The following is a 27728-nucleotide window of genomic DNA, read 5'->3' on the forward strand; positions in this document are numbered from 1 at the left end:
GACCTGCTGCCTCGGGGTGTCGGACACAGTGGAATTTCCACTGATATCCTAACAGAAGTGAAACGTGTTTCATTAATTCGGATGAGAACGGCTGGCCGTTATCTGAGTGAACAACACGTGGTAAACCGTATCGTGGGAAGAATTCTCGAACCAACTGTTTGGCAGTAGTCGGGGCAGTGTAATCTGAAACCGGGTACGCCTCTGTCCAACGGGACAGAGCGCAGACAACTACGAGAACATATTTGAATCCTCGACATCGTTCCATCTGGATATAGTCCATCTGGAGTACTTCAAAAGGATGATTAGGAGGATGAAATCCACCCTGTTCTACGGGAACGCTTTTTCCTGGGTTAAACTGGCAACAGATCATACAGGTACGGACTTTTTGTTTGGCTGCTGCTCGTAAATGTTTATTGAACCAAATGTGTTGAATGCTGTCTAGCATAGCTTTTTCCCCTAGATGTGCTGGACTATGTATAGTGTTAATTATAACTTGGACCATTGAATCAGGAAGGAACCACACAGACTGTTCCTTCATCATCCATCCTTGGTCCGTTTGAATCCCTCCTAATTCAGTCCATTTCTTTATTTCGTCTGGTGTAGCATGTGTCTGTATGTCAATTACGTCAAGAGTAGGATCTTTAACTGTCATACAATGTGTCGGTGTCGGGACTATTGTCTTTGTCATGTCGGGGGTTTGAGTTTGAGCAGTCTGTTTAGCTGTTCTGTCGGCTAGATCATTGCCTTGGGAAATGATATCAGTAACCTTCGTATGAGCCTTACATTTCATAATTGATATTTCAGTGGGTAGATGTATTGCATCTAATAAGGCATGAATGAGGGGTCCGTGCTGAATGTGGGCACCGTGGGAAGTTAAATAACCTCTCTCTCGCCATAGCACGCCGAAGTCATGTACAACTCCGAATGCATAACGTGAATCAGTGTATATGTTGACTTTTTTATTCGTGGCTTGAATACAGGCTTGTGTCAGAGCGGTGAGCTCTGCGGCTTGAGCTGACAAAGTATTTATACGATTAGTTTCAATGACTTCAGTATCTGTTGTGACTGCGTAAGCGGCCACTAACTCTCCTGTACTTGTTCTCATACATGAACCATCTACATACAATGTCAGGTCTGGATCGGACAATGGAACATCTGTCAGGTCTTGTCTGGGTTTTGTCGTTATAGTAATAACTTCAATACAGTCATGAGCTAGTGGGTCTGTTCCGGTTACTGGCAAAAGTGTGGCAGGATTCAATGTGTTACAGCGTCTGATTTCTATATGTGGCTGAAACAATGTAAGTTCATACCCTGTAAGTCGCGCTATAGTCAAGTGTTGTGTTTGTGTTCTATTTACAAGAACCTCTACTGCGTGTGGTACTTGAACTGTCAATTGATGTCCTAACACTATGGCGTCGCTTTGTCTGATTGCTAAAGCTGTCGCTGCTACTGATTTCAGGCATGTAGGCAGAGCCTGAGCTACGGGATCTAGTGTACTAGAAAAATAAGCACATGGTTTGTGTGCTCCTGCTTGTTCCTGTGTGAGTACTGACAAGGCAGTACCTTCGCGTTCTGTAACAAAGAGTGTAAACTGTTTTCTGTAACATGGCGTTGCTAAAACAGGTGCTTGACATAAAGCTTTCTTTAGGCTTTCAAAAGCTTGTGTATGTTCTTGAGTCCAAGGGAGAACAGTCGATGTGGCTGCCTCCTGTGTTGTCAACTGAATGAGTGGTTTTGCTAGAAATGCATACTGAGGAATCCACTGCCTACAATATGAAGTGAGGCCTATGAAAGCCCGCACCTCCTTTTGTGTCTTGGGTATTGACATGTTAGCTATTAACTGAATGCGGTCCGGTGTAAGCTGCCTTCCCTCCTTGGACAGCGAGTGTCCAAGATAAACAACTCGCTGGACACAGAATTGCAGCTTAGAAGGGGACACCTTGTGCCCCTTTTCGGCCAGAAATTGTAAAACTGTCAGTGATGCTTTTTCACATTCCGGTTCGCTTCTCGCGGTGATCAGCAGATCATCGACATACTGAAGCAAGGCAGTGTTAACTGGCATGTGGATACTGTCAAGTTCTCGTTTCAGTGCTTGGCTATAGATGCTGGGGCTTTCTGTAAATCCTTGAGGTGCGCGTGAGAATTTAAAGCTACGCCCATTTAAACTAAATCCGAACAAATATTGGCTTTCCGGATCTATTGGGACGCTGAAAAAGGCATTCTTGAGATCAATTACAGTAAAGAATGTTGCTTCGGAATCAATGGCTGTCAGTAAGGACGAGATATCTGGGACCACAGGAAATTGTGGCACAATGCACTTGTTTAATTCGCGCAGATCAATAACCAATCGATATACTGGCGGGGCCTTTGGATCTGTTCGTTTAAGAATCGGAATTATCGGTGAATTACATACATTGGAGTCTGTTTCTACAACTACTCCTTGGGCAATGAGCTCGTCAATGATTTGTAGTAAAGCCACTACAGCATCTGGTGGTAACTTGTATTGTCGCATTCGTGGTAGCACCACTCCTGCCTTTAATGTGACTCGATATGGTGTAATATTCATGCAACCAACATCAGTAGGGCCTTGTGCCCATAGATGTGTAGGTAAAGTCTGCAGTCGGGGATCCATGTCTCTAGACACATAGTGACCTTTAAAATCACGTAAAAACAACCTTACTCCTTCCGGAGAACAACATATTATGGCTCCTAGAGCTTTCAATGTTTTTATCCCTAGCAAGTTTTCTGGACATGATTTAGTAAGCAATAAATCTGTAGTTCGGGTCAGAGGTCCTATCGTAAGTGGCAGAGGTTGTGACACTTCATTAACAATAGGTTTTCCTGAAAAACCAAGGGAAATATTCTGAGAGCCTGAGAGGGGTGCCCCTGGAACTTCACTACGTTTTATAGTTGTTCGACTTGCCCCTGTATCGAGTAAAAATTTTCTATCTTGACCTAATAATTCACTATGTACATAAGGTCCTTCTTGATCTACAGGAATCTCGATAAGGGGTAAGTCAACTTCCCTCTCTAGGCTAGTTCATGCGTATCTCTGATACTCAGGATATTCATACTGTGCGGTCTGATACATTTGTCGTGTTGTGGTTTGTGTGGCAGCAGCAGGCAACGGTGGTGCAGCTGGCACAAACTGTATTGGCTGTTGTGCGGCTGGCATGGCCTGGGCATGCTGCATAGCTCCTTGTTCATTCTGATCTTGTCTGAGTGGCCGTGATCTTTCTTGTGTTTTACCTATGGCGATATTATGTTTTAAAACTGGACAATCGTGTACGTAATGACCTGGCTTTTTACAATAATTGCATGTCCCTTTTACAGGTCCTGCTGCATCGGAATGTGTCATACCCTTTTTATGTCCTTCAGCTGGAACAGTCTGGGAAACTAGCATTTTCATTTTCGTGTCTTTCATGCGTCTGTGTTCATGTTCTTGTTCTTCTCTAATTCTATTGTGATGGTACTGTAACATTTGTAACATTTGTGATGGAGTGTTACCTTGCCAGGTACTCTCGAATTTTAATACTCTATTCTTTACTGGGGGCAGGGCATTTTCTACTAATTTTGTTACAAACAGATGTGGGTACGATTCGCTACTTGCTTTTATGCCACTATTTATACCAAAACATTTTTCAAATCGGGCATAGTAATCACTAGTGTCTTCATCTTGCTTCTGCTTACAGGCTGAAATCGTTCCCCAATCTTCCTTTTTCGTAGTTAATAAACGTGGCAGTACCTGTACTAATAAACCTGGTAATGCTTTAGTTTTATCCCCAAGTCCTGCTCCTGCTGTTCGGGCCTTTTCTTCCGCTTCTAACACTGACCATTCTATCTTTTGGTCTCCTACCTCCCACTCTTTTTCCTTGAGTTTCTCATAAATGCCAGCAGGCATCAATACCTTTAATATTGTCATAATGTCGGGATAGGTATACTCTCCCATGAGTAACATGTCTTTAATTTCTCGGTGAAAACCCGCTGGATCTTTGTCATGACTGGGTACCACTTTCTTCATTTGTAACAATTCTATTTTTGATATGGGCGTATATACAAATACGCGCTGAAACTCGTTGTCCTCGCCTCTTATTGGGTGCACTTCTCGTAAGGGATTCTGTCTATCTATGTGATACGTTGTTCTTTCTTTGACGGGCAATGAGACATGTTCTGAACATACAAAAAGAATATACTGCTTTCTTGATTCTAGAATTTCTTTAATTAATTTAGTACCTGGACCTCTCCATTTGTTCATAAGCAATTCAGTCAATATGTCAGGTAAGGGACCAGGGTCCGAATGCTGACTCTGATATAGTATAATGAGTTGTTGAATCATATAGATCCCAGCTAACCTCTGTTCATCTGGGGTGAGATTCAAAAATGTGCGTACTACTGTATCATCACTATATTTTCCGGGACTGTCCACCCAATGGACAGCTGCCCTGGCTAAATCTTGTTCGTCCATAGAATCGAGAAAATGATAACCCCTTCGTTCTCGGAGTAGCTTGTCGGCGGTTTGGAACGAATGCTCGTTAGACCTTATATTGATTATAGGTATTTGGAAATTCCTGCTATTATCTGGACATATCGGACGTATTGAGTCAGTATGACATCTAGTCTGATTCCTATTACAAGATCTTCCTCTACCTACATAGGCTATGGTGTCCGACTGTCCTGCGGGCAGTCCTGACCCTTCTTCCTCGCTTTGTTCGAACTCGTCTGCCTCTAATCTTTCTTCGTGTAGGCGTTCTATTTCTTTACGGATCTTTCGGCACATGGCTATTATACAATTTTTCTTGTCATGCCTCCCTTCTGATATATTCTGGCTCCATCTTGTAAGAATTTGCATTGCTTCCGGGTCTACCCCCGGTCGGTCTACATTTCTGATCACACAGTTTATGAGGAAACGTAACAGTTCCCCCTGTATCTCTACTTTCTGGTATTCCATAGCTCTGTTAATACATTCTGGATCTCGCCCTGTTTGGACAAAATGATATATATTATCTAGATGCGCATTCATTCCTGGTAATTTCCCTAAATACACCGCGGCTCGTCTGATACGCAATGATGCCAGGGTCATTTCGTCCTCTTTACCGGGCACCGGGTCATATCTACAATCTATAAGAAGTTCCTTAAGCGCACGGGTACCTACGAGTTTGGGTGTACGTGAATGCGCTGACTCTTGAAAAGTAAGTTTATTTATTCTAGGTGGCGTAGAAAAAATATTGGTAGCACCTCCCGTGGCCCCATCTGGGGCGTCGGGTGTGAAAGGATTCGTTGAACGTGACACAGCAACTATAGGTGTGGACACAGCTATAGAAGTAGCTGTAGGAACAGATGCAGAAACAGATGTGCTTGCCGGAACTTGTGACTCGATTTGTTGCTGTAGGGATACGGGTACTGGATCTTGGTGTTGGACCTCCCTGGTATGCGGTCTATGTTGGGCGGAATTAGCATACTCGGGAGCTGCGTCATCTAAATATGAGGAAAGAAAAACATCTTCCGCGGTTCTAGGATGCCCCTTAGGATGTACCTTGATTGGGAATAATGGGGGTGGCAAGTCTTTCGGTATCTCTGGAGTAGCCTTAGGTAATCCTTCGGCCAGAAGGGGATACATACCATTCATAAGGGCATTTCTTTGTCTGCCTACTTGTTCTGATTTCACTCGGATACCGTCCTCAATTAATAGATTTTCTCGAACTCTATTTGAACTTTCTTTACTCTTCTCTTCCTGTCTACGTGCTTTTTCTGTGCGTCTATGAGATTCTTTACGCCATAACTCAACGGCGTCCTTCTGTGACTGTCTGACTTTCCTTTTCCATAACTCTTCCTCGACTTTCATGATGCACTCTGCATCCCAGGTCCCCGCTGCGGGCCACCTCTGACTTTCTGGTAATCCCTTGGTATAGTCTACCCATAAATCAAGAAATAATATAGCGTCTAAGCCATGTTTGTGATACATGAAGTGCCCTGGAGTGTCCCTAGGAGGAATAGGGACGGCTTCTTCGAGTACCCCTTTTCTAGTAGTAATCTGTCTTAATTTCGAAAAGAGCGGCATATTGACAACTGATCTGACACTTAATCTTGAACACACTTAATACGAAAGCACAATAATGAACAACCATTCATACCACAATATGCAGGACGTTTTTAAACACATTAAACATTAGACCTTTAACTGAAACAACAATGATGATCGTCTGCATAACTAATCACCAAGCTTAATTCTTGACAATAACTAGATACTTCGGAATACTTGATATACTGCTAAACAGTACAGATACACTGCTAAAACAGTGCAGACCGGATTTGTGTACCCAAACCCGTCTTGACCGGCACAACCTATGTGCACGTCAGAAATGCCTCCCCAGTAATGGTACTCACCGGGTAGCTTCGGAAACGGAAGGCCTCGGTAACTTGAACTTGAACCGGACTGGACTCGACTCGTCTCATCGGAAACTGGACTTGACTTCGAACTGGTGGGTCTCTGTATACCTCGGATCTTGCTCTCTCAGCTAGGCTCTGGTCGGGATACTTCGCACTTCTCACCGCCTCGTCTGGGTGTTGATCGCAGTCTCAGTCGCCCCCGCTTGACCGGAGGGAGATACAGGAAATCCTGCTGGTCCGCGTTATTGTCCGTCCAGCTGTGGCAGGAGACCGGGCCTGCAACTCACCGCCGGCGCGTGAGATGAGAAAGTGTCCCTGTTCGGGCGCCATCATGTGGTAAATAATTTTCCTTTACCTGGACTGAATTTGATACAGAAACATTATAAAATAGCTCAGTAAATGAGAGGCAGAATCCGTGATATTAGAGGTTCGGAATGGGCTTTATTCCTGTGATCGATTATAATCGGATGCTCCAAGTTCCATCACCACGGGGGTTCAGGAAGTGAAGTACATACTTTATTGACAAGAAGTAACTTTTATAGTACATACATTACAATGAAGCGAATGCAGTAGGCGTAACAAGTGATAAGGAAAATGACGATTTGTCTGCGTAACCAGAAAATGGGTGTAATAAGGAGTAAAAAGGAACATAATTGGTTATGATGTCATATATAGGTGGATCTATAAGATAATACTTGGCATAGATGCGCGCGCAGCAGTATGACGTGTAATTGACGTGCAACTAGGGGGTGAAGGGGACTTGACATTTAGCTCTACATGTGGAGACGAAAAGTCTGGGGGGTCAAGTCAACCTAATCCCAAATCATATCTAACATCCTATGTTTAAAGAACTATGTTATCCATAAAAGAAGGACTCTCGGACAGAATCTATTCTATACTGACTGTGCGTGCGTGTACAAGCGTCTAAGTGTCTACACTAAATGCGAGGGGGTAGAAATATTCCATGGTAACAGGGCTATGAATTACTTGCATAAGGGCAGAGAAGCCGGGCCTTTTGCTCGGTAACTGGAAGAATGTTTACTTAAACTACTAGGCAGGAATGCATCGGCTGAGGGGGAAGCAGATAATTCGAAGGTGAAATACAGTTCTTGGCAGAGAATAGGCTGATGTCAGGCTTCGTGAGCCGCGCAGGGAATGAGACAAAGTTCATGGTCACAGATGCAGGCTCAGACTGGAGCTTTCAGAGGCAGAAGGCAAGAGGAGTTTGATGACAGAATCAGGGCCTACTTGCCTGGACTGTAAAATGGCATAAGTGAACCATATAAAGCCGGTGGCCTTTCATATTTAGGAATGGAATATCCGGCCTGTTCATGGCGGATCTGACAGAAGACATGTTCATGGTGGACGCACATGTATTTGCGTCTTCATAACTGGAACTGGAGGGAACATACATGTACTTGTGACATGCACATAGAACCGTTGGGGTCCAAGATAGGGGACATAACTGACCAGAAAAATCCATATTTCCACAAAAGGAAGGTACTTTTTTCTGAAACCAAAACTTAATACTGCATAGTTTGATAATAACTATAATTACAGGGTTATAATCCCAGTTATGATCTTCAATAATACACTATATGCCACTTCCAGTAGCCTCTTCCTGCTCTGAGTGATTTTTAAGGCTATAGTCCCATTACACCATGGGTGAATGCATTAATTAGGCAAAGGTGCAGATTACTTCACTTTACCCTACTGATTAAACACACAACACAGTTCAACATCTTTCTTCCTTCGCTTCAAAAAGTTGTAAGTCCACGTGACAGATCCTTTTGCACGGTCTAGTTTTTCATTCCGGTCGTAGGGTAAGGCGAATGGCGTTCTAGTTCTAATGCTTCAGTGAGCATAGACGCTTCCCTGATGCTGAAGCCACTGTGACGGTAGGCACGATTGACTGGCCTTTATCTGGCACCAACTAGATTCACAAGGCCATAACACCAAGCGGATGTAAGACCTGCAGAACCGGGGTTTGTGCAGAAATCAGAAACCTAGGAGTCCTCTCCTAAATATCCTCTATCTTCTGAGGAGGATGAAAGGTATTTATTCAGGGTTGTCCAGTATTGTCCCTTAGAAGATCAGTCTTTGCGTTCAAGACAGGCAACTCATTTGGGCATTGATAATAAAGCCCAAGTTGTGTAGTAGAGTTATTATCTGCTGAAAGTGGTGTTCCTTGACCACCTAGGAGACTTTGCTTTCACCAGCCAGTTGCCCCAGTTTGGAAATACTTGGACTTCTGGCCGTCGGAGTGAAGCTGCCACATCAGCCAGCATAGGGACACTAACCAGTCCCCTGCATTTAAGGCCAGCAAAAAGTTGTTCGGGTCTCAAACTTTCTTCCTTTGGAACCAAAAAGTAAGGTTAGTAGAACCTCCCGCCTTTTTCTTTCAGAGACAGCACCACTATGGCCCCTTATTCTGCAGTGAAAGGACTTCTGTCTCCAAAATCTTGTTGTGCATCAGAGAACATGTCCTGGTGGACAAAGAGCATTCTGTAGGGAGGGACAGGAAGATTATAGTGCAACACTTGTGGTTTAGCTAGGTTACCTAGCAGTCTGTTGTGATTGTCTCCAAATTGATGGGGAAGTATAGCCCCTCCATCCACCCCACTTCACCCGAAGACCACGACTTAAGGGGAAGTCAGAGAGATTTTGAGACAGCAGAGGTGGCAAAATTTGGCGGTGATTGCATTTACCACTGTTGTCCGATATGGCACCCCCTAGATCCACCCCAGGCCTGAAAGGAGTGATATTGTTTTGGTGTGTCTAGACTAGCTGAGAAGGTTGCCTCTACATGGATAGGACTGCCATGGAATGTTCTTGAAATTGTATTTGTTGTTGATTAAATTGGCTCACAGCGGAGGCAGGTTTGCAAAGCGAGCCATAAGTCTGCTGTTTTTGAGGAGTTCCAGGGAGGACTATGCCTTCTATCCAAATAACCGCTTACCGTTAAAGGGTATGTCCATTAGTGTGGTCTGTATTTCTCCATAGAATCCAATGGGGTGCATCGAAGTGTGTTAGTGTAGAGTGACAACTGTGCCCATGGACCTGGTAACGGTGTCCACAGAATTGAGGCCTAGCTTCAAGAACTGTTTGGATGTATCCAGACCATCTTTGACCAGATCTGTAAATGTTTTTTTATATGCTCTGGCAAGTTGATCACTGTAGATTTGCTAACTCCTAAATAAAATTATGAACACCAATTGGGCATTTGAGTTTTTCTTTGAGGAAGAAGCTTGGACTACCAGATTTCTGGAAACAGACGAGAAGACAAAGTGTGGGTCAACCAGAACAAGTCCATCGCATTTGACTATCTTTCTGAGGTCTGCTTGCTCTGAAAAGGTTTTTATCCATATGGCCATGACCGGATCCAATAGAGTCTCACTGAATGGAAGCAAGGGCTCCACTACTGAGGAGAAGGGGTGCAAGGTCTCAGTTCAGATGTTAGACGTTGCTTTCTCAGATGGCACCGTCCGTTCCAAGGCTCCAACTATTTCTTGTACCACAGTTCGTAATGAGGAAACATCTTCTGAAGCCGAGCCAGAGGGCTAAGGGTTGACCTCTTCTGGTAAAGTGTCCACACCACTCGCATTTTGTAAGTCCAAATACAAAACAGCATCAATGTTGTAGTGGGGAAGGAGGTTATAAACCTTTTGAATTATCATCTCTGTTGCGTGGATATCCAAGAGCCAAACAATTCCTCCATCTGGATGAACCTCTGATTTCTAGGAAAGTGCTCTCCCTAGAGTACTTTAAGTTCACCTTGACTTTCTTTTTTGTCACACTTACTGTTTACTCTAGTAATATGGTTTCAAAGGCGGTGGCGTAGTCGGCTCTGAAGAAACAGGCGACAGTGCCTTGGCAGGCATCGACTTCTTCTTGGACACCCAAAGGGGAGCTGTCTTAAAGAGATCCAGCACAGCAGGTGGAAGGGCTTCACCTGCTTTTTGAGTATTTCAATCTTATCTGATAAGGAAGAGACCTGCTTTGGAATAGCATCAAGACTCTGAACATTCCTGGGAGCTGGACCATTTCTTCAAGAGAAGAGGATTTCTCTTGCTTATGGTACTTTATATGTTTCAAAGATTGTTCCCTGGCAGCAGGCTTACCTAAGGATGAGTGCGAGCACTATGGCATCTCCCTGCGAATCTTGGCCAAAAACAGCCTCACCGTCTGCTCCCTGATGACCTTCGGATGCTTGAAAGCACAGAAATAGTAGGCTGCGGTGTTGTGTTCCAATCACAGAAACAGCATGCAGATGCCATGAGAGTCCAACATGGACATCTTATGGTTTAAATCCTGACACTTTTGGAGACCTTTCACATGGTTTTTGTTGATGTACTGAGTAATTGTTTCAGTGAGGCACAGAGAGCTCGGGACCCCCATCTATCCGGCCAGGCATAACAGGAACCGATGGCAGCACGTCACTTAGCTCCTAACATACATGTGTGTCATATCCTGAGTATCTGCTGATGATGCATGGTGCTACCTGAGAGTCCTGGAGAACGATTGATGGGGAAAAGCTTTCCTGGACCAATTTGATATCTGGAAGTATCATTCATAAGTTGAAGTATCTGTGGTAAGATCTATACATAAAAAGAAATGATTTCAGTTGTGCACAGGAGTAGTAGACCCTATGTAAAACTTTAAGTTGTATAATCTAAAGCGTTCCTTAATGGCTCCCTCTTTGGGTACATCAAGGTTTTCCGGAAATCCTTCTCCTCCTCCTCCAGAACTCCAATATCTTTTTTTAGTTTGGATTGTAGGTTGGCCAATGAATGTAAGGCATTTTTTTATATTGGTGAGACATTTATTTATTCAAATAAACCAGGCTGCAAATGGAATGCTAAAATACAAAACCCTCTCAGTTCTCCCAGAATTTTTTAGCAAGAATACAGCTGGTGCTGTGATGCTCTCAACAAGTGTTTAATATCCTCCTTATGAATGCAGGGTGACATGATATTTGCTATCTGGTCATTTTTCAGAAGGATTTCACATGTGAAGGAATGAGTGTTTTTACAAGAATATGCTGCTCATTGTGGGTCTTTATGGTTAGTCCAAAAGTTTGTTATCAATGACAGTGGAACCCCTCTCTAGGTTGCTCAGGATACCTTCTTTCCAGAGATGCATGATGTTGCTAGGCAGCAAAATGGTTAGGCCTTTATCAGTGACCATTGGTGCCGGGTGGTGCTGTAAGTTAGGCTTGACGTTTCATGGTGCTGAGGAGGTCTGGCACTAAATGCCAACAAATGAGACATTGCTACTGGGCATAGTATTAATCCTGATGGAAGGAAGTGAAGAAGTATCTAATAGCTTAGTGCTTTCTGAACATATAGTTGATTACAACTCTTTTTTCTCTAGGATTCTGGATGGACATTGGGCAGCCCAAGGACTTTTTGACGGGGATGTGCATGTACTTGCAGTCGCTAAGGCTGAAGCATCCGGAGAGGTTACTTTCAGGCCCTGGATTTGTGGGGAATGTGTTAGTGGTAAGTTGGCAATAAATGATATGACAATTTTTTAAGACCGTGAAAGTATCAAGCACAAATTGCATCTCTGTTCTCTCCTTTCAAAGGATGTCTAGGGTAGTGTCAATTCCCATGCAAACATTAGAAATGTATGATGTTATGACCCATGACTACTTGCTTTTGTGCGAGTGTTGGACACTGCCTCAATTTTGGAGTCAACACGTTTCCTTAGTTGGCTGACTGAACCCAGCTGGAAAACAATATACTTAAACCTGTACCCTCTACTTAACATCGACGGATTACTATTCTGGCACAGTTGTGAAGTATGCAGACAGAGTTCTGCTAGTACTTTAGTCATGCTTTTACATTATTGTTTGGGGTTTAATGAATTTGCTTCACCAGTTGTAGCATGTGTCGAGTTTTCAGTCTCTCATTTTAACTGGTTTCTACATTGACAAATGTTGTCCACCTACTATGGTGCCCGATTGTGAGCCTGCCCTGTTGTGATTTACATCTGTCTTCATGGCAGCACGTCTTTAGGCTTGCTTCTGGCCTGTTAGTTGGTCCACCCATTCCATCCTGTTGATAGTTCTTCCCAATGGTGACTCTTACACCATTCGTATGCTGATTTGTTGGTAAGTTTGCCACTGTGGTGACCTGTTCAGAGACCTGCCTATGTCACTTTTTGTGCCATACCCCTGTGACACCCTGCTCAAAGACATTTGCAACATTTGTTCAGTACATGCTGCTAAACAAGAAAACGTTAAAGCATTTATGAGAACATTTACATAAACAGTCAACCGCAACACTACCTCAAGACTTTCCCAACGACTAGTTACAATTTCAGCATATATAACCTCAATAGGAGCACATACCTATTCTCAATAAGCTCATCCCAAAAAAATGTATAGAAAGAACTACAAAAATAGAAATTAAAACCAATAGGGTATAAATAAACAGCGCCAACTATACAGTCCATTTAAGTATTTTGTACTAAAAATAGTTCTTCACTCATTGAAAACTGTTACACAAGCATTTATGAGAACATTTACATAAACAGTCAACCGCAACACTACCTCAAGACTTTCCCAACGACTAGTTAAAATTTCATACATATACTATCCACACAACAGATATTTTGTATGACATAGACGACACATAGACGAGATTATTCACAGTGAGTCTGGTTTTACATCTGTGGATAGTAATCTATTCTTTCAGCATTACAGATCTCACATAATGTTTTGTGTACCTTTGATCTATGTGAACTCAAGGGAGTTACCCAAAACCCTAGGTAAGGATATATTCTAACTCAGTCGTATCTAACATCTTATGTCAACTTTTGACCAAAAGTGTTGGTGGTGTATCTCCTAGCGTCCTCCATGCCCCCAAATCTATGTTAGAATAGTTTTCTCGATAAGGTATGTGTTGCTTTAGTTCAGCATTAGGGATCTGTGAGCATCATCTGTTGTGGCGAGTGGGCGTATGCATACAGGGGAGCCGTGTAAGTTCTCTCTCTTCTATGTTTCTCATCTAGGTTCTCCCCTCTAGTTCCCTGGGCCCGGGACTATCATCTATCTGGTCCTCCCTTGCTTCATCCCCCCCTTCTGTTTCTATTTCATGTCTAGCCTCCCTGGTTCTCAATATTTCAGTCCAAAGGTCTGCTAAGGGTCATCGATAAACCATTACACTTCTAAATGTTTCCCCTCCATTCTAACAATTTAGATCGATAAGTACCTTCCCTCAGGCAATATGTATGAAAAGGCTCATGCTACACATTATGGATGTAGCAATTTAATGTGTGATTTTTTAAAAATTGAATCAATTTTCTAATTGTTTGAGAACTTCCTACATAATACTCTATATCCAAGTCAGCCCTAATGATGGCATATCCAGAGGTCTGCTCTTGTGGTCAGCTGCTGAGAAGCCTGTGCTGGTCTGCCTTTCCCTGCATTGGCTAGTCTGCTCTTCGCCTGATGATCCACGTTATTTGTGGCACTACTTGGACGCCGTTAGCAAAGTGAAAAACTGGAATGGAGAAACAGAGGGGGAATTCTCACATGAGTGTTTTATTTTATTTTGTCAAGTTAAATGTACCTTTACACTTTTTATGCTTGTCATACCACTGAAGGAATTACTGACTTTCTTCTAAAAACTGAATAGAGGTCACTCATGCAATAATAAGAAATATGTAATTCTAAGCAGCTTCCGTAATTATGGCTAGTAACCAGAGGTAGTGTTTTTAGTCTTGATTGATGACAACAAAACTCCACAACTACAGCCATTAGTCATTCTACTTTGTGCAGCAGTGCATTAGTCATTTCCCAGGAACTAACTTCCTGGATCGCCCATACATTATACCTAAAATAAGAACCACCACAAACCATCATAAAAAGTGGCACATGATCATAGTTTGTATTTTTAAATAAAGTCTATGCTCAAAAGCCCTTTTCTGTGAGTATTTTCATAGGAAATGATTGTGCTGAATCATGTCATATAAAATAGCAACTCATTTACAGTCCTCTTCCCCAGTGGGACAGTAAGGTCCCCTTCATGGTCATGTGAGGTCCAAAATCTTTCTGGGACATGGTGGGGTACACAGAGCTTACCCTCAAAATGAGCATTAGACTCCTGTCCCAGCTCTGGGTGCATCAAATACAGTGTTGGTGGCAGTCTACATGTTTTGTGAATCTTTAGTGTAACCAGACCTATATCTAGCATTGCAGATAAATATGCTGAATCATGCAACCATGACAGTACAAGTTCAGTCTGTTTCACAAGCTCTGCCTGCTTCGAAAGACATTCAGATGGCTCCCCACAAAATCCAGAAGATGGTTCCCTGCTCACTCATCCCCTGTAACTTGACTACGGCAACACACTCTACACCGTCGCCCAGAAACAGCTCAGGAAACTACAGAACATCCAGAACGCCACAGCCAGACCGGCTCTCGACATCCCCCGCCGCAGCCACATGACACAACACCTCCGACAACTCCACTGGCTTCCTATCAGCAAGAGAATCACCTTCAAGCTCCTCGTACATGCCTACAAGGCCCTCCACGACGCAGGACCAGAATATCTGAACCACTGCCTTGCTTTCCACACACCTGCCAGACAACTATGCTCTGTTCAACTCGCCCTGGCCTCCGTCCCATGGATCCACAAGACGAGAACCGGAGGAAGTACCTTTGTCTACCTTACCGCTAAGACCTGAAACACCCCACCACCTCAGGCAATCCGCGTCGCTGACCCATTTCAGGAATGACCTCAAGACCTAGCTCTTCAACTAAACCTCCACATCCAGATAGATCATTAGCCCCTTCCCCCTTCAGCACCTTGAGACCCTCACAGGCGAGTAGCAGCACTTTACAAACCCCCCGATTGATTGATAGTATGACATAGTGTATTTAGTCTAGCACAAACAAATACTCCACTCACCATAGATATGTTTAATCACCATAGTCTCAATCTTGCAATGTCTGAGCACTTTATACACACTTCACATTAAGTATTTTCTATTTTCATATTGTATTATTTCTACAATGCATGCCACACACTGTTCAGACTGAAGAAAGTCCTAAACACCATATGCCCTAAAGGGTGAAACATATCAAAGACCGCACAACCAGGCTTAATTTGAGCCGGTGGTTGCTGCTGGGGCCCATTAGCACTCATTTTTGGGGACTGGCACTCAATTTTTATCATCAAAATTTGACCCAGAGAAAGAAGAAAACACAAAATGGAGAAAGGAGGAAGAGTAAGATTGAAAAACAGTGACAAAGAAAGAAAGCGGGGATGAAATATAACCTGAAAGTGTGTGATGAAAGGCAGGAAGTGTCTGGCGGTGTATGAAAGAGGCATGAGGCGGAATCAAGACCACTCCTCCTTGGTTTTCGGCACCCCTGACATTAACTAGAGCCGGGCATGTGCTTCTAAGGAAAACACCTGGCCCCAGACTTGTCCTGTAATATTGATATGATCAAAACACAGATTAAAGCTTACACTAAATTGTGAATTTTACTCAAATCTTTCTGTCAAAGTTTAAAGTTTATTTAAACTGGGAGATTGGATCCACTAACCTTGGTGTCACTGGAATCCTAATAATCTGGACTCCTCAGGAGATGGCTGCCTTTTGGCCATAGCCGTGTCTAAAATAAACCCAAAGAAATAGAAGAATATAAAATGTGAGGAATCACAGCTGTAGGAGGGTCAATCTCATGTCACCTAGACTAAGATAAAACAATTTTCCTTGTGAGCGTAGATGAACCTATTGCACGGGGAACACAAACTACCTTCCAATATCAACTGACAATTATTGCTTTGTGTGCTCCTCCCAGCCTCTGTATCTGAAGGTGGAGTGTGCGGACACTGGAATAATGCGTAATGCAGTGGGAAGTTTATGCGTCTGAAAAAACAGTCTTGAAACTCCATCAAAGAAGACACTCCTAGTAACAAATCAATTGGCACTTTGTGTTCTCTCTCCCCGGTGCACAAACGTTTATTTTTGATTCCCCCTACCATGCTGGGTTTCCCTTTCATGGTGAGCCTTGTACTTCTGTGATACAGCATCCAGTCAGCGTGTCTGCACTGGACTTATCATTGCAGCAAGATAGGCTTTAGAATCATAAAAGATTTGTAATTGATGGAATTCATGAAGCCATAAATCTTGGAGACACATTTATGTTTGGAGCCAATATGCTACTTCTGACAGGTTCCCAATAAAGCTGTATGCTATAGGTGATTTGGTGCCACAGGTATCCTGTCTACGTAAGAAAAAAATCAGGACACAGTTTTTGGCTTGCGGCTACTTCAAAAGATGCTGAATCTGTGAGATCTTTCTGTTAGGATAATAAGTACAAATACATTTACTAGTTGTAGTTCTGCATGAGTAATGATGATTGAAGATTTTTTTGTGTGAAAACCAAGACTGTTGGGTCCAAAAAACAGGACTCCCGTTTTGTCTGTGTTGAGTTTCAGGTAGATGGTGCGCATTCATGTGGTGTCCTTTCTCATGCAGCTTTTGAAGTTGTTTTTGGTGTTGTTAGGATCTTCTGAGGGGGACAGGATGAGTTGCGAGTCATCGGCATACGAGATGATTTTGAGCTCATGGGAGTGAGTGATCTTCGCAAGGGGCACCAGGTAAACGTTGAAGGGTGTGGGACTGATGGATGCCCCTGTGGGACCCCGCAGAGGGTGTCTTTGGGTTTGGAGGTAAAAAGCTGCAGCCTGACTCATTGCATTCTACCTGTCAGGAGGGAGCACATCCATTGGAGGGCTGGCCCTTGAATTTCTGCGTCGGGCACTCTGGTGAAGTGTGTGGTGGGCGACCATGTTGAAGGCTGCAGAAAGGTCGAGAAGAATTAGGACTGTGGAATTACCTCAGTCCATTATAGTGCGAATGTCATCCTTTACTGCGATGAGGGCTGGGTCTGTGTTATTTTTGCTGCAAAATCGTGATTGTGAGCAGTCAAGAACTTTGTGTTGTTCAATGTAGCGGGATTGGTGGTTGTTGATTGCTTTTTCCAAGATAGTTCCTGGGAAGGGAGGCAGTGAGATGGATCAATATTTGCTGAGGACTATTGGTCTGCAGATGGTTTCTTGAGGAGAGTCCTAACATCTGTGTTTCCAGGCCTTTGGGTGGTAGTGGCGATGGATGTGTTGACAATGGCTTGTAGAACCAAGCTTATTGTGTTGCTGCCTGGGTTGAAGAGGATGTACAGGCAAGGATCAGTGGGGACATCTGAGTGGGTGGAAGCCATAATGGCTGTGGTTTTTTCGACGCTCATCAGGTCCATTTGGAAAGTTTGGAAGCTCTTGTGGTGAGGGCAGGTGAACAAGGAAGGTTCGTGGGAAGAGGTGGATGATCGAAATTCTTGTAGATGCTGGAGACTTTGTCATGGAAGATGTCTGAGAATTGATTGCAAAGGTCCTGCGAGGGGCTTATGAGGGTTGACATGGATGTGGGGTGGGAGAACTCTTTAAGGATCGTGAAGAGTTCTTTAGGTTTGTTTGCTCTGGCTTCGATTCTCTGGGCCAGGACCCTTTTCTTGGCCTCTTTCAGATCGTGATGGTAGGATATGAGAGATTTCCTTTAGGTGTTCTTGTCTGTGGGTTTCTGAAAGGATCACCACTTTCTTTCCAGCTGTTTGTAATGTCTCTTGGCATTCCCGATGGTGTCTGTGTACCAGTTTGTATGTTTTTAGGTTCTTCTGGGGTTTATTGGCCTTGACGAGAGCAAGGCTGGTGGCGAGCCCTTTGTTGAGGCACTGGGCGTTTTTGTCAGTGTCATCTGAGAGAGTGGGATGTGTAGATTAAGGGTGTTGATCCATGCTTGCTGGGTGATGTTTTTCCAGTTCCTGCCCTGGAGTGGGGGGGTGTCACTGTCTGCGGGGTTGGTGGGGGGAGGGGGATGTTGAAATGAATGATGAAGTGGTCCATCTAGGTGAGGGTTGGCTGACCTTGGCTGTGTTGCTGGTGTAGACGATGGGGTCTAGTTTATGGCCTGCTGTATGCAGGGGGCCTGTAACAAGCTGTGTGAGGCAGACATTGAGGAGGCTGTCCAGCAGGTTAATAGTGTTGGGGTCAGTAGTGTCGTCCAGATGGAAGTTGATGTCGCAGCGGAGGAGAAAGTACGTTTTAGGACCCGAGGGTGGCAGGGTGATGAGGTCTGTAATGAGGTTACTGAAAAAACATTGGAACCCCAAATAAAGCTTCATATGGAGTGCTACCACCCAACTTTCTTCATCTAGGCAGATTATTTAAAGTTCCCTGAACACCATACAGCTATGACCTGAACCTAATACTCTTGTTGTTAAGGACTGCTTTAAGTTACGGTTCTTCCATTCCACTATCTAATGTCCCTCCGGATGATAGGGGCAGAATAATGCACAGCAATTCCCTTGGAGGCGAAAGCTGGGCCCTGGTCAGAGTGGAATGCTGCCACTGCATATGTACAGATCAAGACTTTCTTTCTTTCTTTATTCGGTTTTACAAAATAAGAAAACCATAAAAGCAACACATCAGTTAAAAACATTTTCTCATAATGTTACAGAATTACTGTAATTTGTCGTCACTATCTGTACATAAAAATCATCCAATTCACAGATAAAAGACTATTCACAAATTTGTTCTATTTTTAAAAATACATTTAAAAAAATTAAACAACATGATAGCAGATACATTCGGAATCTAGAAACTGGAGTCGTGACATAGCCGGGCGACAACGCCTAAGGCCCCAGAATTTCAACAGAGGTAATAACCAGAGTTTGCGATGGCCCTGATAGAACTTACAGAACAGGACAGTGTGTATAGTCGTCTGTTCTGATATTTCATCGCAGGGGCATGGCGAAAGAATTGGGTCCCAACTATTTCTTACAGGAAAAGCCACTAATCGGTGGAAGAGATTTAACCTGAATCTCGTCAGAAGAAGTCTCTCAAAATTTTTTAGGTCAAATGTCAGGTAGGGCTGAATTAACAGGGTGGTCTGAACCGCAATTGCATGTTGGGCAGAAGCTTTCGTTGCTTCATTCATGAGCCTTACATTTTCTAAATGGCTCAGTGCCCTAGCTTTCAGACCTTTCCTTGAAATCTCACTGATTGTCTCAGGTGATGTATAGTAAGACTCGACCCCAGGTCAGTTAAGAAATTTCACACATAGAGGAGCCAACTAATTTGCACTGAGTGATCTAATAACATACAATCTGCCATGATTTGTTTAGTTAATATGTTCTTTTCAGAGATCCATGTTCGTCGCCAAAGAAGGAGTGGTTGAATTTTTGCCAAATCCCCTAAATACGGGATACCCAGTTCCACGTGGCATTCTAATGTGGAAATACGTTTGGGTGCCGCTAAAAGGAACCTTAAAAATGTATTTTATGCCACCTGCAGGGCACTTGTGTCAGCGTGCCCCCATACTCCCGCCCCATACAGGGCTATTGCCTGGCATTTAGCACTATACATTTTTAACAATTCTACCGGGGACCTTTTACCCAGCCTTTGGGAGAAACTTATAAGTGCAGCGATGGCTCTCATAAAAGAATGTTTTCGTGCCTCAACTGCGGCTTTCCAATTCAACTTATTGTCTATCATGATGCCTAAATAGGGATAATGGGTCGTAACTTCAAGTTTTTGTTTACTAAGAAATATATCTTTGACCCGTTTTTTCCCTATACCTGCTGCCATTAAATATGTCTTTTTTATGTTTATATGCAAGTCAAGGCTTCCCATAAAGTCCGCATACCTGTCCAAAGCCTTCTGCAATTCGCGTGGGGTACGCGCCAGTATCACGGCGTCATCCGCGTAGAGCAGAGCGGGGATTGGGCGTTTTTTTACCTGCGGAAGGTCCTGGCCCCCCCTCAACAACTCCACCTCCAGACCATTTGTATAGAGAGAAGAGAAAGGGGGCCAGGACACAACCTTGTCGAACCCCACGCTCTACTCCAAACGACGCAGACAATTCGCCTTTTACACCGAATCGTACCCTCGCGGATGCCTTGGAATAGAACTCCCTTAAAAAATCTACAAGGGGGGCATCAACTCCTGATTGTGACAGAACTGACCAGAGTTTAGAATGGGAAACACAATCAAAGGCAGCGGACAGGTCTACATAGACCATATATAGCTTGCCCCGTTTTGCGTGTACATATTTGCTCACCATCAATGATAGATTCAGGGCCTGTTCTGTTGTGCCAAAGCCCTCCCGGAATCCAAATTGGAGATCGGAGAGGGCCCCACCATCCTCCGCCCACCGCTGTAGACGCTCGAGCACCATTCTACCCACGACCTTGCCCAGCGAATCCAACAGTGAGATTGGACGATAGCAGGATACCTCTTGCCGGTCTCCTTTTTTAAATATAGGCACCATGATGGATCTGGTCCAGGAATCCAGCAGGCCCTTCTCTGTTACAGCCATAAACACCCTGGTCAATATTGGGGCCTAGAGATCTGTATTTTACTTAAATAGGTCCACAGGTACCCCATCGGGTCCCGGAGCCTTCCCGTTCTTACTCACTTTTAATGCACGAAGCACTTCCGGAATGTCAAATTCCAACGGGATAGGATACGAGACCGGAGAAGGACTACTAATATGAGATACCTCAGTCCCTATTTGTGCTGGGCCTTTCTGAAATATTTTAGAGAAATGGGCCACCCAAGCCGATTCCTCAATTGCTACTTCTATTTTTGGGAGGTTTGTATCATCAACTAGAAATGGGGATTTTACCACTCTCCAAAAGGCCTCGCTGTTTTTCTCTAGGGAGCTTTTATGGAGTTGGTCCCAAAGGGTTTGTTTTAGTTTGCCCTTTCTCTTCTTCCGTACAATAGTATACTCCTTTCTGAGCATGCTGATTTCCTGTCGATCTCTATTAGATTTATTCAGTGCTGCTTTTAATTTGTTATTTGCTGCCGTACAATCATGGGTAAACCACCCTACCTTCCTAAGTTGATCTCTTTTAGACTTTGCTATCAGTAATTCACTTGTTTTTTCAAGAATTACCGCAAAGTTACTTGGAACTTCCTCCTCTGTGGCTTCTAGGTCTAGGCATCTAATAATATATGGTGTCGTGGTCCCAGTGCTTCTTCTCCTCAGGATCACGTTGATGCTATGTGTGGGCCCCCCGCCCATCCGACCCCTGTCCGGTGCACGTGAAAATACCCTCGGACGAGGAGACAGGTGGGCGAGGGAAGGTCGGGAAGGTCGGGAAGGGACAGCAGGGGAGAGACCTGGAAGAAACAAGAAGACGGGTTAAGCCACAGGCTCCTCTCTACCTCCCCCACACCCCCAACTCGTTCTTCCCCCTACCTGGGGTTTCTGTCTTCCCTATGGCAGCTCTCTGTGAGTCCCTCTCCGTTACTTCACGAAGGGGACGCAGAGAGAGAGAAGGTCTCGCTCGCGCTCCTCGTTCCTTCACGGGGAGGCGCAAGGAAAGGCTTGAGACAGCCTGCGGACTCAGGCGCTGCCACTCACGCCCAGGAACTCCGGGGGCGGAGGAGCGCAGGAGCCGCTGCTGCTTGAGGTTAGCGTCGAAAGTGTCGGGGGCGCTGCCACTCACGCCTGGGAATCCGGGAGGCAGAGGAGCGCCTGGAGGTCTGTGAGAGCGGGTGGCGCTGCCACTCACGCCCCGAGGTCCTGGGGCGGAGGAGCGCCGGGAGGTCCGCAGAAGTAGGTGGCGCTGCCACTCACGCCCGGGAAATCCAGGGGCGGAGGAGCGCCGGGAAGTCTGGAGGAGCAGATAGTGCCTCAGGATCTGCAGAGGCGCGCCGGGAAAACCGCAGCCTGCTTGCCTCCTCAGGGTCATCGAGAGATCAGTTGTCGAGATATCCACGTCGGGTCACCGGCTGGATGGAAGACAGGGATTTGCGGGACGATGCGGGGGTTTGGTCGTAGCCGTTGGGATTCACTAGTTCGAACGGGAATCATTGGCCCCGCCTACCAGATTGCCGCGCCTCTTATACTTGACCGGGGGCGATGACGTTTCTTCCGGCGGGTGGCCGCGGGGGCTGCTGGGATTTGGAGTCCTTATCCTCGGAGCAGCGCCGTCGGCCCCTGAATCATGACAGCACACCCCTCTTCACCCCGGCCACCGGACCGCCGGAGCCTCCGGGCTTGGAGGGCGAACGGCGGTGGAAGGCCGCCACCAGTCGGGCCGCGTGTACCGCCGTCGCCGGTTCCCATGAGTTCTCCTCGGGGCCGTATCCCTTCCAGGCCAAAAGATACCAGAGCTTGCCCCTCACCAGTTTGGAATCCAGAACACGGCGAACGACGTACTCCTGCTCGTGGTGTACCCAGACAGGCGCAGGGGGCTTCTTCACCGGGCACAGAGAGGGTTTCAGCAACGACACGTGGAACACAGGATGGATGCGCAGATGCGGGGGCAACCGCAGTAGCACCGCCACCGGGTTCACATGTCGCACCACCGGGTATGGTCCAATGTACTTCGGGTGAAAAACACTGGGATAGCGGAAGCGGATGTTTTTCGTGGACAACCATACCTTCTCCCCCTTGCGATACACCGGTGCGGGTCTCCGCCGTTTGTCGGCTTGGGCTTTATAGCGAGTCTTCGCTACCCTCAAGCTGGCCCTGGCCTGTTTGAGAGCAGTGTGTATGGTGCTGAGTCTTGTCTGCAAATCAGGAAGGGACACCGCCTCCCTGGGGAGAATGAAGGGAACAAAGCGGGGGTGGAACCCGGAAGCAAGAAAGAAAGGAGTGTGGTGTGTTGAGGAATGTTGTGCATTATTATATGCCACCTCAGCCACCCAGAGCAAATCAACCCAAGAGTCCGCCGCTTTAGCGGCGTAGCAACGCAGGTATTGTTTCAGGGTTTGGTTGAGTCGCTCTGTCTGCCCATCCGTCTGGGGGTGGAAGCTCGTGGACAGGGAGGAATGGATGCTGAGCTGCTCACACCACACCTTCCAGAACCGGGCAGTAAACTGCGATCCCCTATCCGAGACGATCCCCATCGGGAGTCCATGAAGTCGCACCACGTGTCTCAACAGGAGGGACGCCAATACCCCTGCCGAGGGGACTTGTTTACAGGCGATGAAATGGCCCATCTTTGTGAGATAGTCAATGACAACAATAATGGCGGTACATCCCTGGTCCTTCGGCAGCCCCACCACGAAGTCTATGGAAATCCGTTCCCAGGGATTCATCGGGGTAGGAAGTGGCATCAGCAGTCCTTGTTGTCGCTGATGGTCGGGTTTCATTTGGGCACAAACCGCACATCTCTTCACCCATAGCAACACATCAGGTCGGACAGTAGGCCACCAAAACTGTCTCAACACCCTCTCCAGGGTTTTTGGCCCTCCCATGTGCCCCGCGCTGGGTACTTCATGGCACCATGAGAAGACGAGCTTTCGGAGTTGCAATGTGGGGACTAATACCCGGGACCCCCACAAGGGGATACCCTGGAAAAGACGCCATTCCTTGTGGCTTCGTAACCACGATGACCAGGTGAAGGTTTGGATACCTTTCTTTACCCCCTGCAGAAAGGATTCGGTCTTCAGACTACCTATGACCTGCTCCGGAGCGAGAATGGATTGCTCGGGAGACACCGTAGGGAGACATGGAGGATTTTGGCGTGAGAGAGCGTCGGCTTTTCTGTTCAATGCCCCGGGACGATAAGTCACCACGAAATGATACTCAGCAAAAAAGAGCGTCCATCTCTTTTGCCTTGGCGTCAGGTGGCGGGCTGACCGTAAGAATTGCAGATTGCGATGGTCCGTGTAGACGGTCACCTGATGACGAGCCCCCATCAACCAATGCCGCCACTCCAAGAAGGCTTCGCGTATGGCGAGCAGTTCTTTCTCCGCGATGGTGTAGTTGAGCTCGGCCGGGCTCAGTTTCCTGGACATGAAGGCCACTGGATGGAGCAGCCCCGTATCCTGCTGGCGCTGGGAAAGAACAGCTCCCACTGCTTCGTCTGACGCGTCGGCTTCCACCAGGAACGGTAGCTCTGGTTGGGCATGGCGAAGGACGGGCGCGGAGGTAAACGCTGTCTTGAGCTGCTCAAATGCCGTCTGGGCTTCTGGTGACCACAGGAAGGGCGTTCCCTTACGGGTTAGCTTGGTTAACGGGGTTACCGTTTGGGAAAAATGTTGGATAAACCTCCGGTAAAAGTTCGCGAAGCCGAGGAAGCTCTGCACGTCTTTCACCGAGGTCGGTTGTGGCCACTCGGCCACGGCTTTGACCTTCTGGTCGGTCATGATCTGCCCTTCGGGGGTGAGCAGGACGCCAAGGAACTCCACGGTGGTTACGTGGAACTCACATTTTGTGAGTTTGCAGAATAGTCGGTGTCGTTCCAGGGCTCCCAGCACGGATCGTACGTGCTCTTCGTGGTCCTTGAGATCCGACGAAAAGATCAAAATATCGTCGATATAGACCACGACGTATTTGTCCAGATAGTCCCTCAATACTTCGTTGAGGAAGTATTGGAAAGCGGCCGGGGCGTTGCAGAGGCCGAACGGCATCACTAAGTACTCGAAGAGGCCGAATCGGGTCTTGAACGCTGTTTTCCACTCATCCCCCGCGCGTACCCGAACCAGATGGTACGCCCCTCGAAGGTCCAACTTTGTGTAAATCCGTGCTCCCCGGACTTGTTCCAAAAGGACGGGAATGAGCGGTAGGGGATACTGATTCCTGATGGTTATTGCATTAAGGGAACGGTAGTCGATGCAGCAACGTAACTCCCCGTTGGCCTTCGGAATAAAAAACAGGGGGGGCGCCGCCGGAGAGCTGGAGGGGCGTATAAATCCCAGCTTCAAGTACTTGTCTATGTACTCTTTGAGATGACAGGTTTCTGGACCGGTAAGAGCATACACCCGGCTGCACGGAACGCTGGCTCCTGGGACCAGGTCAATGCGGCAATCGAATTCCCGATGGGGTGGTAGTTCTTCGGCTTGCTGCTTATCGAAGACCCCGATATAGGGTGTATAGCAGTCGGGGAGGACCACCTCCTTCTCCGCTGCAGTGGCCACATGGTGCGTGGTTCCGTCGCCCTTCCCCAGAGGTTCCTTCATGAGACGGCAACGGGTTTGGCAGAACGGAGAAACGAACGTAACCGTGTTCGTTGCCCAATGTATATGCGGTTCATGCAGCCGTAACCAAGGTAACCCTAGGATGATCCTGCAGCGAGGGGCTTGTATGATATTCAGGGTGAGCCACTCTCCGTGTTCTTTCCCTATTGTAACCCACAGGGGCGGAGTGACCTGTCGAATGGGACCGGATTCCAACTCCTTGCCGTCGACAGCATACACCGTTTCGTGGACGTCTTTGGAACGGAGGGGGATTCGCAGCCTCTCTGCTTCCTCGATATCCATAAAACATCCTGTGGCCCCGGAGTCGATCATGGCTCTCACCTCCAGCGAGCAGTCGTCAACCATCACTTGAGCGGTGATAAACACATGGTCGGGTTCCTGGGTGACGTCGGCTTCCAGCGAAGGGATGAACTGACAGCTTGAAGGCGTCCCTCCTCTTTCCTTCAAGCACGGGGGTTTTCCGCCGGTCCCTCAACGAGATTGGCCGTTGTTTGACTCGTTCGGGGCCTACCGGTCTTCGGGCGCACCGGGCATTCGCGCAGGAAATGGCCCTTCTTCCCGCAGTATAGGCAGAGGCCCTGCTTTCGTCGGTGGTCCCGCTCTGAAAGGGTCAGAGAAGCTCTCACCGTCCCTACCTCCATGGGGACGGGCCCGGATGCTGTAGCGTCCGACAAGCGGGGTGGCTCGTATGGTGAGGATGGCTTGTCCTTTCGTTTATGATCGCCTTTTCGTACCCGAAGGCGATATTTGAGCCTGGACGCCAATTCTATCATGGCCGAGCAGGTGAGTGGCTGGGGGTCGATCTGGGCGATCACGTCCTTCAGCTCCTCCGTGAGCCCTCTATAAAAGATCGCTGTCTGCTTCGTCTCTGGCCAATCGGTTTCTGCCACCAAACGGCGAAAGCTGTTGATGTACCCTAGGAAATCGGAGGGGATCTGCCGTAGGTCGAGAAGATCATGATCGGCTGAAAAGGTGTCCGCTCTACGGTCGAAAGTTCGCTCAAATTCCTGCCGAAAGGAGTCCCAATCGTAGAGAAGGGCATCGTCTCGTCTTACTAAGGGGACCGCCCATTGTGCTGCTTCCCCGGTTAAGTAAGAGATTAGAAATGCTACTCGGGCCTGGTTCGTGGCAAACAGTTTAGGTTTGCAGTGAAAATGGAGTTGTACTTGGGTGAGGAAAACCTGTACTTTCTGGATATCCCCGTGGAACCTCTCCGGAGGGGCCAAGGGGACGTGAGCTGGCATCTCCACCACTACCTGCGGCGTGGCCACAGGAGAGGGCATCCCTGCGTCGAAGGGATTGCGTTGCAGGCGATCCAAACGGCCGTGCAAGGCGACTGAGTCCGCTCTGGATGCCGTTAATTCTAGCTGGATCTGGGTCAACAAGGCCATTACATTGTCTAGTGATGCCATGTTTTTGCGTCAACGAGATCAGGAGGAGAAATATTCGTGGGCCAATGATTCTGTCGTGGTCCCAGTGCTGCTTCTCCTCAGGATCACGTTGATGCTATGTGTGGGCCCCCCGCCCATCCGACCCCTGTCCGGTGCACGTGAAAATACCCTCGGACGAGGAGACAGGTGGGCGAGGGAAGGTCGGGAAGGGACAGCAGGGGAGAGACCTGGAAGAAACAAGAAGACGGGTTAAGCCACAGGCTCCTCTCTACCTCCCCCACACCCCCAACTCGTTCTTCCCCCTACCTGGGGTTTCTGTCTTCCCTATGGCAGCTCTCTGTGAGTCCCTCTCCGTTACTTCACGAAGGGGACGCAGAGAGAGAGAAGGTCTCGCTCGCGCTCCTCGTTCCTTCACGGGGAGGCGCAAGGAAAGGCTTGAGACAGCCTGCGGACTCAGGCGCTGCCACTCACGCCCAGGAACTCCGGGGGCGGAGGAGCGCAGGAGCCGCTGCTGCTTGAGGTTAGCGTCGAAAGTGTCGGGGGCGCTGCCACTCACGCCTGGGAATCCGGGAGGCGGAGGAGCGCCTGGAGGTCTGTGAGAGCGGGTGGCGCTGCCACTCACGCCCCGAGGTCCTGGGGCGGAGGAGCGCCGGGAGGTCCGCAGAAGTAGGTGGCGCTGCCACTCACGCCCGGGAAATCCAGGGGCGGAGGAGCGCCGGGAAGTCTGGAGGAGCAGATAGTGCCTCAGGATCTGCAGAGGCGCGCCGGGAAAACCGCAGCCTGCTTGCCTCCTCAGGGTCGTCGAGAGATCAGTTGTCGAGATATCCACGTCGGGTCACCGGCTGGATGGAAGACAGGGATTTGCGGGACGATGCGGGGGTTTGGTCGTAGCCGTTGGGATTCACTAGTTCGAACGGGAATCATTGGCCCCGCCTAC

The 27728-nt window shown here is 47.0% G+C and overlaps 1 protein-coding gene across 1 annotated transcript in view; it reads left to right on the plus strand.

Moving 5' to 3' along the window:
- Nucleotides 1-27728, plus strand: part of GMPPB (GDP-mannose pyrophosphorylase B) — a 249043-nt gene that overhangs the window by 112714 nt on the left and 108601 nt on the right. The window contains exon 8 of the mRNA XM_085625038.1: nucleotides 11761-11888. Coding sequence (XP_085481164.1) covers nucleotides 11761-11888 — 128 coding nt within the window. The remainder of the gene's footprint in view (nucleotides 1-11760; nucleotides 11889-27728) is intronic.

Source organism: Triturus cristatus, chromosome 9 (assembly GCF_964204655.1).
Source record: "Triturus cristatus chromosome 9, aTriCri1.1, whole genome shotgun sequence".
In the NCBI taxonomy this organism is placed as follows: domain Eukaryota; kingdom Metazoa; phylum Chordata; class Amphibia; order Caudata; family Salamandridae; genus Triturus; species Triturus cristatus.